This window comes from Natator depressus, chromosome 16 (assembly GCF_965152275.1).
Source record: "Natator depressus isolate rNatDep1 chromosome 16, rNatDep2.hap1, whole genome shotgun sequence".
NCBI lineage: Eukaryota > Metazoa > Chordata > Testudines > Cheloniidae > Natator > Natator depressus.
Window position 1 is genome coordinate 14,140,664 of NC_134249.1, and position 12,585 is coordinate 14,153,248.

At 42.9% G+C, this 12,585-nt stretch overlaps 1 protein-coding gene across 2 annotated transcripts in view; it reads left to right on the forward strand.

Moving 5' to 3' along the window:
• Positions 1-8,331, forward strand: part of LRRC8A (leucine rich repeat containing 8 VRAC subunit A) — a 29,374-nt gene extending 21,043 nt beyond the window's left edge. For both annotated transcript variants that reach the window (XM_074973418.1, XM_074973417.1), the window contains exon 4: positions 2,637-8,331. In XM_074973418.1, coding sequence (XP_074829519.1) covers positions 2,637-2,912 — 276 coding nt within the window. In that variant the 3' untranslated portion in view covers positions 2,913-8,331. The remainder of the gene's footprint in view (positions 1-2,636) is intronic.
• The last annotated feature ends 4,254 nt before the right edge of the window (positions 8,332-12,585 follow it).

Below are 12,585 nucleotides of genomic sequence, written 5' to 3' on the forward strand. Positions count from 1 at the left end.
TATTGAACCAAACCCCATAAGCTTTTATATTTCTATTGCTAGAAATCTTGCTGGAAGAAAGCATGGCTGATCATGGTTGACTTTTATTTATTTTTTTTTTTTTAGTGTCGTCAGACTACGATACCATGACAGTCTGATTGGACTAGTAATCTCCCTGTCAGACACTTGGCTATCGGTGCACAGGTGGGGGGGAGCCAGTGGTGCTGGGTATTTAATTTTTCTTGTTGCGTTTTGACCCTGTCAAAAAGTTGAGTATTGTGGTAGTGCCTAAAGGTCCCTGATCAGGGCCCCATTAGGCTAGGTGCTGCGCGTGCACACAATGAAAGCATAGTGCTTGCCCAAAGAGCTTTCCTTCTAAGTAAAATGAAGGAATAGAGGGATACAACAGACTGGGAAGCACAAAATCTAGCATTCCAAATCGACACTAGAATATGTATACGACTGGAAAACCTAATGCATGGCTTCTCCCCTCCTTTCCCAGCATACTGTGGATCAAAGATGGGCTGTACTGGTCAAAATCAAATATTACACTGAATTCCCATTGTCCATTTCTTTTAATGGCTCTATAGCCACTTAAATGCTCACAAACCACTAGCCTGCTGTTCTCCATTAGTAAATCTCTCTGAGGAACACAACTCACCATATCAAATTCTGCTACCATTCCATTTAGTCAAGTTCCTCATTTCCCATCCAGGGACAATACTTGATGCTTCAGAAGAAGGCAAAAACGCTGTCACCCTGTTTCTGCCAGGCTTTTAAGGGGAGGAGACTGTTTGCAGGCCATCCTCAGGATTAGAGCAGGACAGCTCAAGGAAGAAGCAGAATGTTGCCTTCCATACTAGCAATGGGATCAGAGTACTAATGCGTCCATGACCTGAGGGAGCAGATGTTTGTAGGAGAAGCTTATTGGCCACCTGAATTATTGTTTGGACCTATGTGCTACACAGAAGAATAAGAGCTGGTTTCTGCCTCTGTTACAATGCAAATGATCTCTGTTCTTGCAGGGTAGGTGCTCCAGTGAGAGAGAGGCTAGGAGGAGGACCCTAGCAATGTGTGTCCATATAGTACACTTGGTGCCTTTTTACTCATCTCTGATCCTGCAGATAGAAAATGAGGTGGTGGGGAGGGGCCCCTGTGTATTACAACTGTCCAAATAACATAAGGCAGGGCTCCCCTAGGTTAGTGCAGGCTGTTTACTTTGGAGCAGCTAGAAAGAGAAGAGGTCATTTACATTTCCTCCTTTAGAGGAAAGAACTGGCAGGCTCAAACTCTACCTCAGATGTTTCAAGGTGAAAGTTGGGTCAGTCTTACGGAACTGACAGAGCTGTGCCAGTTAAGAAGTTCTGGGGGCAGGGAAGGGGGAAAGCTGGGAGAGCAAGAGTCCTCCATTTGAGAGAGAGAGAGACATTGGTCTCTAATTCTGTAGGAGAACTACAGAGTGATGAGCTGTTCAAATACTTGGCATAATCAGTAATTGCAGTAGTTACTAGTACTGTGGAAAGCACTGAGATGTGGTTCCGAAACTGGATTATAACCAGGGTACGGAGGGATGTGTGTGCTGCAGATCAGAACTGAACCATGTAGGGAATAGCCTGACTTGTGTTGGGAATAGTGAGGTGGTGGTGGTGGTGGTGGTGGTTTTTTGCAGGTGGTTAATTACTAAACTTTAAAAATGATGTCGATCTGTCATTTTACTTTTATTATACTAGCACCCTATGGCCCTGATCAGGATCACAGCCTTATGGTGCTAGGTGCCATACAAACATGGAAAGGTTGTCAATGTGAAGAGCTTAAACTCCAAGTGGGAGAACCAATGATGGATGGATTCTGGGAGGGGACAAAGGAAACACTGATGGGAATACATGGCTGTACAGACTAGCTGTGAGTGGGTTTCAGATCTCCCCTGTTTCTGTCAGTAATCTCTATTCGGCTCAGGCCTAGCCATCTTCATGTGGCAGTTTATTATAAATAGTACGGTAGAAAAGGATCTGTATGAGGACAAGGTAGTAGCTTTACTGTATCTTGGGGAAAGCGTTCCATGCATAAAGGTCAACATAGAAGAAAGCAGAAATGCATTTGAGGGAGAAGTGAGTATTTAGAGGCTGGTGCTCTGTCTGGCTACATCATGGTATAACATGATTGATTTTGGCAATTAACTGAACTTTATTCATGGTAAATAGGCCCAGTGGTCTGTGATGGGATGTTAGATGGGGTGGGATCTGAGTTACTACAGAGAATTCTTTCCTGGGTATCTGGCTGGTGAATCTTGCCCACATGCTCAGGGTTCAGCTGATTGCCATATTTGGGGTTCGGAAGGAATTTTCCTCCAGGGCAGACTGGAAGAGGCCCTGGGGGTTTTTCACCTTCCTCTATAGCATGGGGCACGGGTCACTTGCTGGAGGATTCTCTGCACCTTGAAGTCTTTAAACCATGATTTGAGGACTTCAATAGCTCAGACATAGGTGAGAGGTTTATTGCAGGAGTGGGTGGGTGAGATTCTGTGGCCTGCATTGTGCAGGAGGTCAGACTAGATCATAATGGTCCCTTCTGACCTTAATATCTATGAATCTCGTCTGCCTTGCCTTGCCTTAGATGAGCACATGTCACATTTGTATCTCTCTGGTCTCTCCTTTCAGATTGAGAGTCTCCCACCTGAGCTCTTCCAGTGCAGGAAGCTGCGGACCTTGAACCTGGGAAACAATGTGCTGCAATCACTGCCATCTCGGGTGGGCGAGCTGACCAACCTGTCCCAGATAGAGCTGCGAGGGAACCGCCTGGAGTGCCTGCCGGTGGAGCTGGGGGAGTGTCCTCTGCTGAAACGCAGTGGGCTGGTGGTGGAGGAGGACCTGTTCAACACTCTGCCTCTGGAGGTCAAGGAGCGGCTGTGGAGGGCTGACAAAGAGCAAGCCTGAGCTGCTGACAAGAAGGCAGGGAAACCTCTGATCAACTAGACAGGAAACAAAAGGCCATTCCATTCCAATTCCATCTCCCAACCACCCCAGCCAACACCAGACTAGCTAAGGAGATCCTTGAATAACCAATGTGACTGGGAACAAGGCTGCCTGCTCCCTTGGATGCAGGATGGGGGAGGTTCGGGGGCAGGGGATGACCAAGGCAGAGTGGGTGGCTCCTCTACAACAGACAGCGGGAACAAAAGAGGTGCTGCTGTTCTGCAAGATTAGAAGTGGGATGATGCCAAAGCTGCCATGGAGTTAACCAGAACTGCTGGTGGAGCCAACTTAGTTCAGAGTAACTGCCTCTGAATATAGGGGAGAGATGTGCTGATCCAGTTACACTGCTGCATCGCCCTAGATAGGGCTCTTACATGCATCAGGGACTGAGGATGTCTTAGAGTCAAAGGACAAAAGTCCAGGGAGCCTCTTTAAACTCCAACTCTACGTTGCTGTGACACTTTGTATAGTTCCACACTACTTGCTGATTTGATCAGTTGGAGCTTCTTTGAGGGCAGGGGGGATGGCACAGCTTTTTTTATTTATTTTTTTTATTTTTTAAAGATGCTGGTATTTTTTGGTAATTTTTACCTCAAAGATCAACTTGGATTCAGGACTGAATTTTTTTAACCCAGTTTCCATCTGCTGGCTTGAGGTTGCACAGTCTTTTCAGATTCCAATCCTTTGTGCTGACCCGTAGATCGCATGGCCTGCTTCCCTAGCTGGTATTACTGGAGGTATTGCCTAAATTAGCAGTTCCAGAAATGTTACCTAGATTGGGCTGTCTGTAGGCTGAATTCCAGTTCTGTTTAGTAAATGGGACAGGAAGGATGCAGCTCAATGCATCAGATAAGACGTGGGTGGAAAGCAGTAAGACTGTTTCTGCAAGAAGCACTGAGGTACTTAAAACACTTTTTAAAATCTAAAGTCTTGAACTACTTTTTTTGTTTTCCCCCCCCACACACACACACACCCCCTCTCAGCATTTTGTCTGGGGCGTTTAAAAATACAAACACACTATTGGGCAGTGTTAAGTACAACTCAAAATAGGGGAGATGGTGCCTGTAGCAGAGAGGAATATTCAACAAGCTTCTTCCCTACCCTTGCTGTGGATAACTTTTTTTTTTTTGAGGTTTTGCCAGCATCTTTTTATAAGTAAAATCTACAAAGCTGCTTGTTTTGTTCTGGTTTGTTCAGCTCTTGATTTTAGCAGCTGTCATTCTTGCTGCTCCTCTTGGCCTACATGATCACAAGAGGCTAATGCTGATTGAACTTGGTGCTTGGGATGGTAACCCTGTTCTTCTCTCTGCCCCACTGTTAAGAATCCTCCCTGGACTGGGTTCCTCTAGCCCTCTGGGAGGGGAGGCCCCATAGTGAGGGGAGAGGAATCTATGTTGAAACAAGGCTAACTTATGACTGTTCAACAAATCCCCTTCTGCATTTGCAGAGGCAGCCATAGCTTAGTGATAGCTACTCATAATCATGTCCTCAAACCAGGGGGTTAAAGTGTGGCTTACATTTCTACCAGTCACCCCAAAGCCACCTTGTGTTCATTAGAAGGGGAAGCCTATAGACCCTACAGCTCCAGTATGTAGTGCTCCACCTTGCCCAGCTACTTGGATCCTCCAAGACTGGAGCACTGCCTGCTGAGATATGTAGTATTTGCAGGCATTACCTACATATTAAAAAGGGGGGGGAGGGAGACAGTGTGTTCCAGCTGGGTTCCTGGCAAGCTGCTACTGAAGCCCTGAGTTGGGCAAAGCATAGACACCCTCTGTCTCAGATATTCTGGGCAATAACAAACACTACAGCTTCTCTTTCTGCATTAGATGTAATATACAAGATATGCACACTAGAAATGCTGAAACAATCTGTTAACCAGGCTCTGGATTTGTTGATGCTCAGATGTTTAAATAAAGCTACATTGAAAACTAGGAAAATTTTAGCTTGTTTATAGAAATGCTTCTAAGAAGGGTATAAAGTCTGCCTCCCTTAGTCCATTCATCATGAAAAGTCAAACAATCCAAAGGGATAACCCAATCAACTCTTGTTTGCATGTTTTCCCAGCTCTGACTCTTTCCAGAGGAAAAGGTGCTGTAAAAGCTCTTCTGGATGACAGGTTCACATTTCTAACAGTATTAGTATGTGTTGAAATTACAGCAGAGATGGGGCTATTGGTGAAAGGAAGGTATTTCAAAATTCACTGTATCAGAGATCAAACTGGGATTTAGAAGTGTGATATTGATAATTTGCAGAGTGGGATTTACCGGTCATGCTAGGGTTTTGTATTAACAAGGAGGGCAGCGAATCTGCTGGGGGGACTTGAGACCAACTCAGAAAAAATTTAGCTGTTTCAAGATACAGTACAAATGCAGCTTTGAACTAACTCTCCATGGTCAGAGTAAGGACCTTTCAGATTGGGGAGGAAGTCTGTCTTTCCTTCTCTGCCAGATGAAATCTGGTGTTTGCAATTCTTTACTGAGCCCTGAACCAGTTCTGGGACTGTATGATTAGGACCCATCTACCCTACAGCAGTCATGGTACCTGGCTAGTTGTAGCTTACACAGACCTAACTGGTTCTTGGACTGTGCAGAGTTATAACATTGCTTATGGAAAGTGGGCTAAGGGTCTGCACCTGGTTCACCTGACTCTTCTGGCTGTAGTGAAGGTGGGCTCTTAGTTATATAAAAATGTATTTAATTTACATCCTGAAGTGTTTGTATAAATAGTCATACTGAACTCCAGAAAGTAAGCTATAAAGTGTCTAGAAATCTGCATGGTAATATGCAGGCCTCCTGAACTGCTGTATAGCTCATCCTTAGGACAAACCACCACCCTGCTAGAGGGAGGAGACTTCCTCTTTTTAGAGTTTTATTTCCTACTTATTTTTCAAAAACAGTAGGAAATAAAAATCTGCCTGTTTGATCCAGCTCCACAGAGCAAATGTAAGACCAGTATTGATCATGCATGGAAACATGAGCTGCTTGCTGTTCTTTAAATATTTCAACCAGGACTGTTACAAGAGGTCTAGATAGCTCCCCCATCGGGAAAAATCAAAATGAATAAAGTTTTTGAAAACTTGTCATAATGGAAACCAAGGTTATATTGAAATGCCTCATCATGAATTGGTGAACTGGCTGAGATGCACTTTTCCTCTTCCTTCAAGCAGATGTTGGACCTACACTAGCAGATCTCAGAGGCATGAGGTGGAGAAAGCTTGAGAATTTTAAGTATAGGGTCAAAACCTGAGCTGCTGTGCACCTACAGTTGCTCAATACTTCTCCAGAACTTGGCCCATAACAGGACAAGTTCTCATTTCCAGTACACTTCCCTTCCTTTTCCTGATCGCTCAACCCTTGAGTGACATAGCTAACACATTCTTTCCCAGTTACAGGCACATCAATCAATGCTCTATTTTTTTTTAAAGTGGGCTGTCACATGTAGAAGCTGAATTGGGCTGAGAGTGACCTGTGTACTATCCTAGGAATCCTGTTCAGGTTAAACAGACCAGTGAGGATCTGGTTAGTGGCAGTCTTCTCAAAGGATTCTAATAGTAATAACCAGGATCATCTGTGTTAGCTGCTAAACTAAAAACAGAACTTGAATTAAAGCCAAATGTCTCCTAACAGCACTACTAAGTTGAACTAGTTCTTGGGACCTCTATTTATCCCAGGTACACTTGTGCTACAATAGGAACCACAGTTCTAAGCTTTTTGGTAAACTGAATTCTAGCTGTTACGGTAAGTGGCCTGATATCTAAGTTGCAACTAATGAATTTGAACCAACCAAGGTAGCAGAAGCTGAATGTGTTAAATCTTGCTGTGCTTTAAAACAATGCACTGGAATGTCAGTTGTGGTTTTGCGGTTTTTTTCCTTCTGCTGAACTTACCAGTTGGTCCACTGTTAACCCACAGGTGGAACTAATTTACTGTGCCACTCAACTGTTTCATGAGTGTTGCAGGTATTCTTCATTATTTTTATTTCTACTTTGTATTAAGTACTTTGTCGCTCCCCTGGAGCATCCTACCTCAGAACCTTTTTCTCCACCACTTGTTCTGTGCTCACTTTCATGTCTTAATTTTAACAAAACCAAACTCTTGATGTTTATCAGCATGGATAACCTTTTAAGGTCACTTTCAGTCTCTGAACCATGCTTAGGTCCTCAGTTTTTGTTCTAACACACGAGAGTAGGAAACTGGAAGACATATTCATGTTTTGCAGCAGATGAAGTATGGGGAAAATGGGCTCCAAAATCTTATTGGATTGAACAGTGGTGAGGGGTTAAGCCTTTTCCATTTCAGCCACTTCCTTTTGTGAAAGGGACTTGAGTGAATAAATATTTTGAAAGCTCATTTAGTCTCTGATTTTCCATTCTCTTCCAGCTCTTCTGAGGTAGGATGGATCTTTTGAATACGTGGGGTGCCTGCTTTAGAGATGGAATAGGGTAATTACTCAAACTAGAGTTATTCATGTGGCCAGCTGTTCCTGTTGGCTCTGTCCTTATCCAACAACAATCTTTAAAATGTTAGTATGATTTCTATTCTCTTCACCGAAGAACAAAATGGTCATATGCCTTAAATTGTAACATCCCTTGTGCTGAGATGTTACTCCGCATTTGCAAGAGGTTGAAAACTTCAAGTACTAACATAGGCTTTAATCTCATTTAGTACTGTTCAGAAACCTTTGGCTACACCCTGGATGCTGCAATCTTGCTGGCAACCATCCAGTTTAAAAATGCTAGATCTGACAAAAGAAAATGGGTTCTGTCTTCCTATCTGCATGGAGTTGAGCACCAATTTGGCAAGTAGTATCAGGGGGGAGTGCGCATTCTCTCCCCACTTTCTCCATCTGCAGCTGGAGACTAATATATATTGCTTTGAAATACTTCTGAAATTTGACCCATTAACTTACTGTTTTAAAAATAACAGGTAGCTATATATAGCCCTAGCTGAAAGTTGGTTCTAGCAAGTCAAGATGGAGTGAAGCTGCCTGGCAAGAAAGCTGAATGTGGGATTTCTAGAAATCCCACATTCTCCCCTGTTCTGCTCTTTCAGGAAGTCCTATGAACAAATGGTGAGCTGTGCTAATTGCTCTTGTCTAGAGCAAACTAGTGTGGGCTGTGTGAAAAGAACTCTGACAGGACCTCACATTAAGAGTGTCTGTACAGCTGATAGGTCCCCTTCCTCAGGGCATAACTCATGGCTTAAACACTTCACATGGCTTATAAAAGTACTATCACAGTTGTGGCTTGGTGTCCCCCACACCCTGGTATGGCACTTCAGAATCGTGAGTTAAGCCTTGTCTGTTGGATTATGTTTAGGCAGGTAACAGCACCTCAAGTGCTGAAGGCTGCTATGTTTTCTCTGAAGGACTTGTAAGACTGGACACTTTAACAAAATAAAAATTTTAACTTTTTATTTCCATTTTCCCTTTATTTTTGTTCCTCTAAAGTACTTTGGCTAATACAACATTTAATGCTCCAAGATATGACTCCTGCTATTGTTTAGGAATGATTGTTCCCTACTTCCCTCTGCAGTAAATGAGCCCTTGTGGGTTGGAGGACTCATTCCAGGGGGTGGAAAAAGAAAATGTAAGAGCAGACTTCACATGACTATACAATGAATGGTTGGAGTGGGATGACTACACAGTCCTTTACATACTTTCCCTTTGTTTCTAAACAATAGGCTGATAGTAATATAAATAACTGGATCACTGATATTAAAGTGAATGTAGAATTGGTGAGTGCAATATATTAGTGGCGTCCTATAGCGCTGACTTGGATTTTTTTAGGGGGAGGATTTCTAAAAGCACTCTGTTCTTTTCCCATTTACTTCATTCCCTGTCCCTTTCAGCGGAAAGGTCTGCAGAACAAACAAACAAACAAACTTCTGCCAGTCACCATAAAAATATTGCTCCCAGCCAATTAACTGTATACCTCAGCATGTTGCATATCTACCTGCCTAAACTGATACAAACACACAGGTGCTGGAACTTGGGGTGCTGCTGCACTCCCTGTCTTGAAGTGGTTTCCATTATATAGAGGATTTACAGTTTGGTTCAATGGCTCTCAGCATGCCCTGTATAACAATTGTTCCAGCACCACTGGATATAATCTTCCACTCTTTCTGATGGCTTTGAAAGCAGTAGATTTCACTTTAACAGCTGAACATATTTTGGAATACATTAGAGCTAGACAATAAATTCAGCCCATATCTTTCTGAGAGTTAAAGTGAGTACTGGGTGTGTGTAATAAATATCCCCTTCTGTTATGTTTGTAAAAGTAATGGGTTTTTGCCCTGTTGCCTTTTTACAAGCAAGGGAAATTGTTGACTAGCATGCTACTGGCCCCATTTCAGGGGCGGATGTAGATCTTTTGGGAAATGTGTTGGAATGAAAACTCATCTTATTCAGCAGCATAGCTGGGTTTTAACCAAATGCTTTTAGGAGCAGAACTGAGCTGAGAAAGGGGAGAACAAAGATGGCTCTTTGTCATATAAAGCTCAGTGGGGCTTAAGCACCCCTTTGGCAGTGATTATCTTTATTCAGTAGCTCTCTACAACTCTGAATGATTGAGGGGCAGAAAAGTTAAAAAACAAAACATGATAGGTACGAAAACAACTTCTGCTAGCAGGAGTGTAGGAGGGTTGCATTGAAGTGAGGTGGGGAGTCCTAGGGAAACCTGAAGTAATGTCTTCACTGCAAAAAAAGCATTTTGTTTTTACCTCTAGATAACTATCTCATTGTAAAAAACCTAGTGGACGCAAGGCCACAGGCAGGCTTTAATCTTACTGGAGCTAGTCAAGGTCAACCCAATACCCACACCAGCTGAGGTTTAGATCAGCTAGCTATGAGGAGGTAAAAATTAGTTGTTCCCTGTCTCCACTACAATTTTACATTAAGACAATTATCTCAGTATAAAATCACCTTTGTTGCAGTGAAGACAGCATGGGCTGCGTGGCTACTGAAGCTTCCAAATACACCTATCCAAATGGTTACACTTGTTTAAAAACAAAACTCGAACTAAATTCTTTGTAACTTTGCACATTTCCAGACCCTTATTACCACCTCCCCCCTATTGTTGTTCTTCCCCTCTCCCCATAACTTGTTCGTGATCACATCCAGGTTCTATGCTCCTGCCTCCTAGGGTTGCTAGTGACCCCAATTGTATGCAAGGTCTTGGAACACATGTTGAAAGAGGAAGTAGTTAAGGATATACGGGTGAACAGTAATGGAGATAAATTATAACATGGTTTTACAAAAGGTAGATTGGGCTACACCAACATATCATCTTTCTTTGAGAGTGTAACCAATTTTCTATATAAAGAAATGTAATAGCTCTAATCTACCTGGATTTCAGTAAGGCTTTTGATACAGTTCCACAGGGGAAATTAAAGTCAAATTGGAGAAGATGGGGATTAATACGAGAATTAAAAGGTGGGTAAGGAAATGGTTAAAGGGGAGACTTCAATGGGCCATACTGAAAGGTGAATCATCGGGCTCGAGGGTGGTTACGAGTGGAGTTCCTCAGAAAGCAGCCTTGGGACCAATCTCATTTAACATTTTCATTAATGACCTTGGCACAAAGTGGGAGTGTGCTAATAAAACTTGTGGATGAGACAAAGTTGGGAGGTATTGCCAATGTGGGGGAAGACTGGAATATGATACAAGAAGATCTGGATGACCTTGAAAACTGGAGTAATAGAAATGGGATTAAATTTAATAGTGCAAGGTCATGCATTTAGGGACTAACAAGAAGAATTTTTGCTATAAGCTGGACACGTGTCATTTAGAAGTGCCAGAGGAGGAGAAAAAGCTGGATGGACTGGTCAACCACAGGATGACCATAAGCCATCACTGTGATGTGGCCATGGAAAAGCTAATAATAAAATCCTAGGATTCATCAGGTGTGGTATTTCCAGTAGAGGTAGAAAAGTGTTATTACTATTCTATAAGGTTCTGGTGAGATTTGGTGGTCAAATGGGCAGAAACCCTGGGGTTTTGTTTTTTTTCCTGCCTTCCTCTGCATTGTGGGGCCTGGGTCACTTGCTGGTTTGAACTGGAGTAAATGGTGGATTTTCTGTTCCTTGAAGTCTTTAAATCATGATCTGAGGACTTCAGTAACTCATCCAGAGGTTAGGGGTCTATTACAGGAGTAGGTGGGTGAGGGTCTGTGGCCTGTGATGTGCAGAAGGTCAGATTAAATGATCAGGATGGTCCCTTCTGACCTTAAAGTCTAGTTGCCTATTCCTGTAGTTTTCACTCTGTTTACCCCAAGACTCCTGGCAGTCCAAACAGCAGCAATGTCTGCCAGAGCTCTGAGCAGCTTAGTAAGCTCCCCTCAGCCAGTTTAATCGGCTTTCCTCCCAGTGGTATCAAGAGGAATTATTATTGTAACAGAGAGGAAATTAGTATAATCACTTCAGTCAAAAAGGCATTTGAAATGTTCATGCCTGACCTACTGCTAGATTGTTCATACTACAGGAGTCACTGGGCCTCTCCCAGCTATAGAAATGGGATCATTCCTCCCTCCCAGGGGTGCTGTGAGCCTTAATTAAAGTGCTTTGAAAGCCTCAGATGGAGGGGACGATATTAGTGCAAACTGTTATTTCTTTTCATGGGTGTGGGAGTATAGTGAGAGGAAATGGTGCAAGGTTCTGCAATTGGATCCAAGGGAGCAACTGGATCCATTTGCCCCTGGGTCATGAGGCTAGGGGTCTACCCACACATATCAATTGCAGGATTGGGGGCTTAATGAGGCCAGGCAGCTTCCATCAGCCACTGCCTTGAGTGTTAGACTGCTGGGAGAGGAAACTATCCCTTTAATCACTGTAAAATCCACATTTAACTCTTCCCCCCCCCCCATCCACCCAAGAACTCTACTCCTGGTGTCCCCTTTGCCCTCACATCTGCTAAAAGAATGAAAGGGACACTAACAACTTGAAAAGAGCAAAAAAACAAAACCAAAACACTAATTTCTACCTGTAACCTTTTTTGTTTCTCCCCTAGTTAAAGTTAACAACTAAACTTAACTGAAAAGAGTCAGCAAAAATGACATTCTTCTTTTTCAGCTTATGTACTTTGTGCACTTCCCCCTAGCTGAACAGTCCTTTATAAACGTCAAAAGGGAAGAAAATAAAAACTAACCCCTCTCCCTGCATCTTTTTAAAAGGAATTTTAAAGGCCTCCTCTATCAGAAAGTACTTCCCTTCTAAATTAGTTTTAAAAAATTCATATCGATGGTGTTCCTTTAAGACAGTCTTTTAAGAACAGAAAAAAAAAACATTTGAAGGCAAAGGCCCATCTTCATATAAGCTTTTCACACTCCCTCATTTTCTAGTTCACTCTTCTCTGTATTTTGTCCTTTATTATATGGTGCTGCAAGCAGCGCTTCGAGAGGGGTGAGTTACAGGTTCTTTCAGTGAAAGTCTTGAATGTTTTCTAGAAGAGTCAAATATATTTTTCTCTAGATAAAAGGCTTAAGATCTCCCTTTCTGCACCCAAAGGACACCCATTACATAGTGAAGGATGCACTGATGGTGAGTGCCTATGCTGGGTCTCTTATATCTCTCAGAAGTAGTTAATATTTCTCTCACACTTTGTTTCAGCCTCTGTGGCCTGCCTAAAACGACTACTC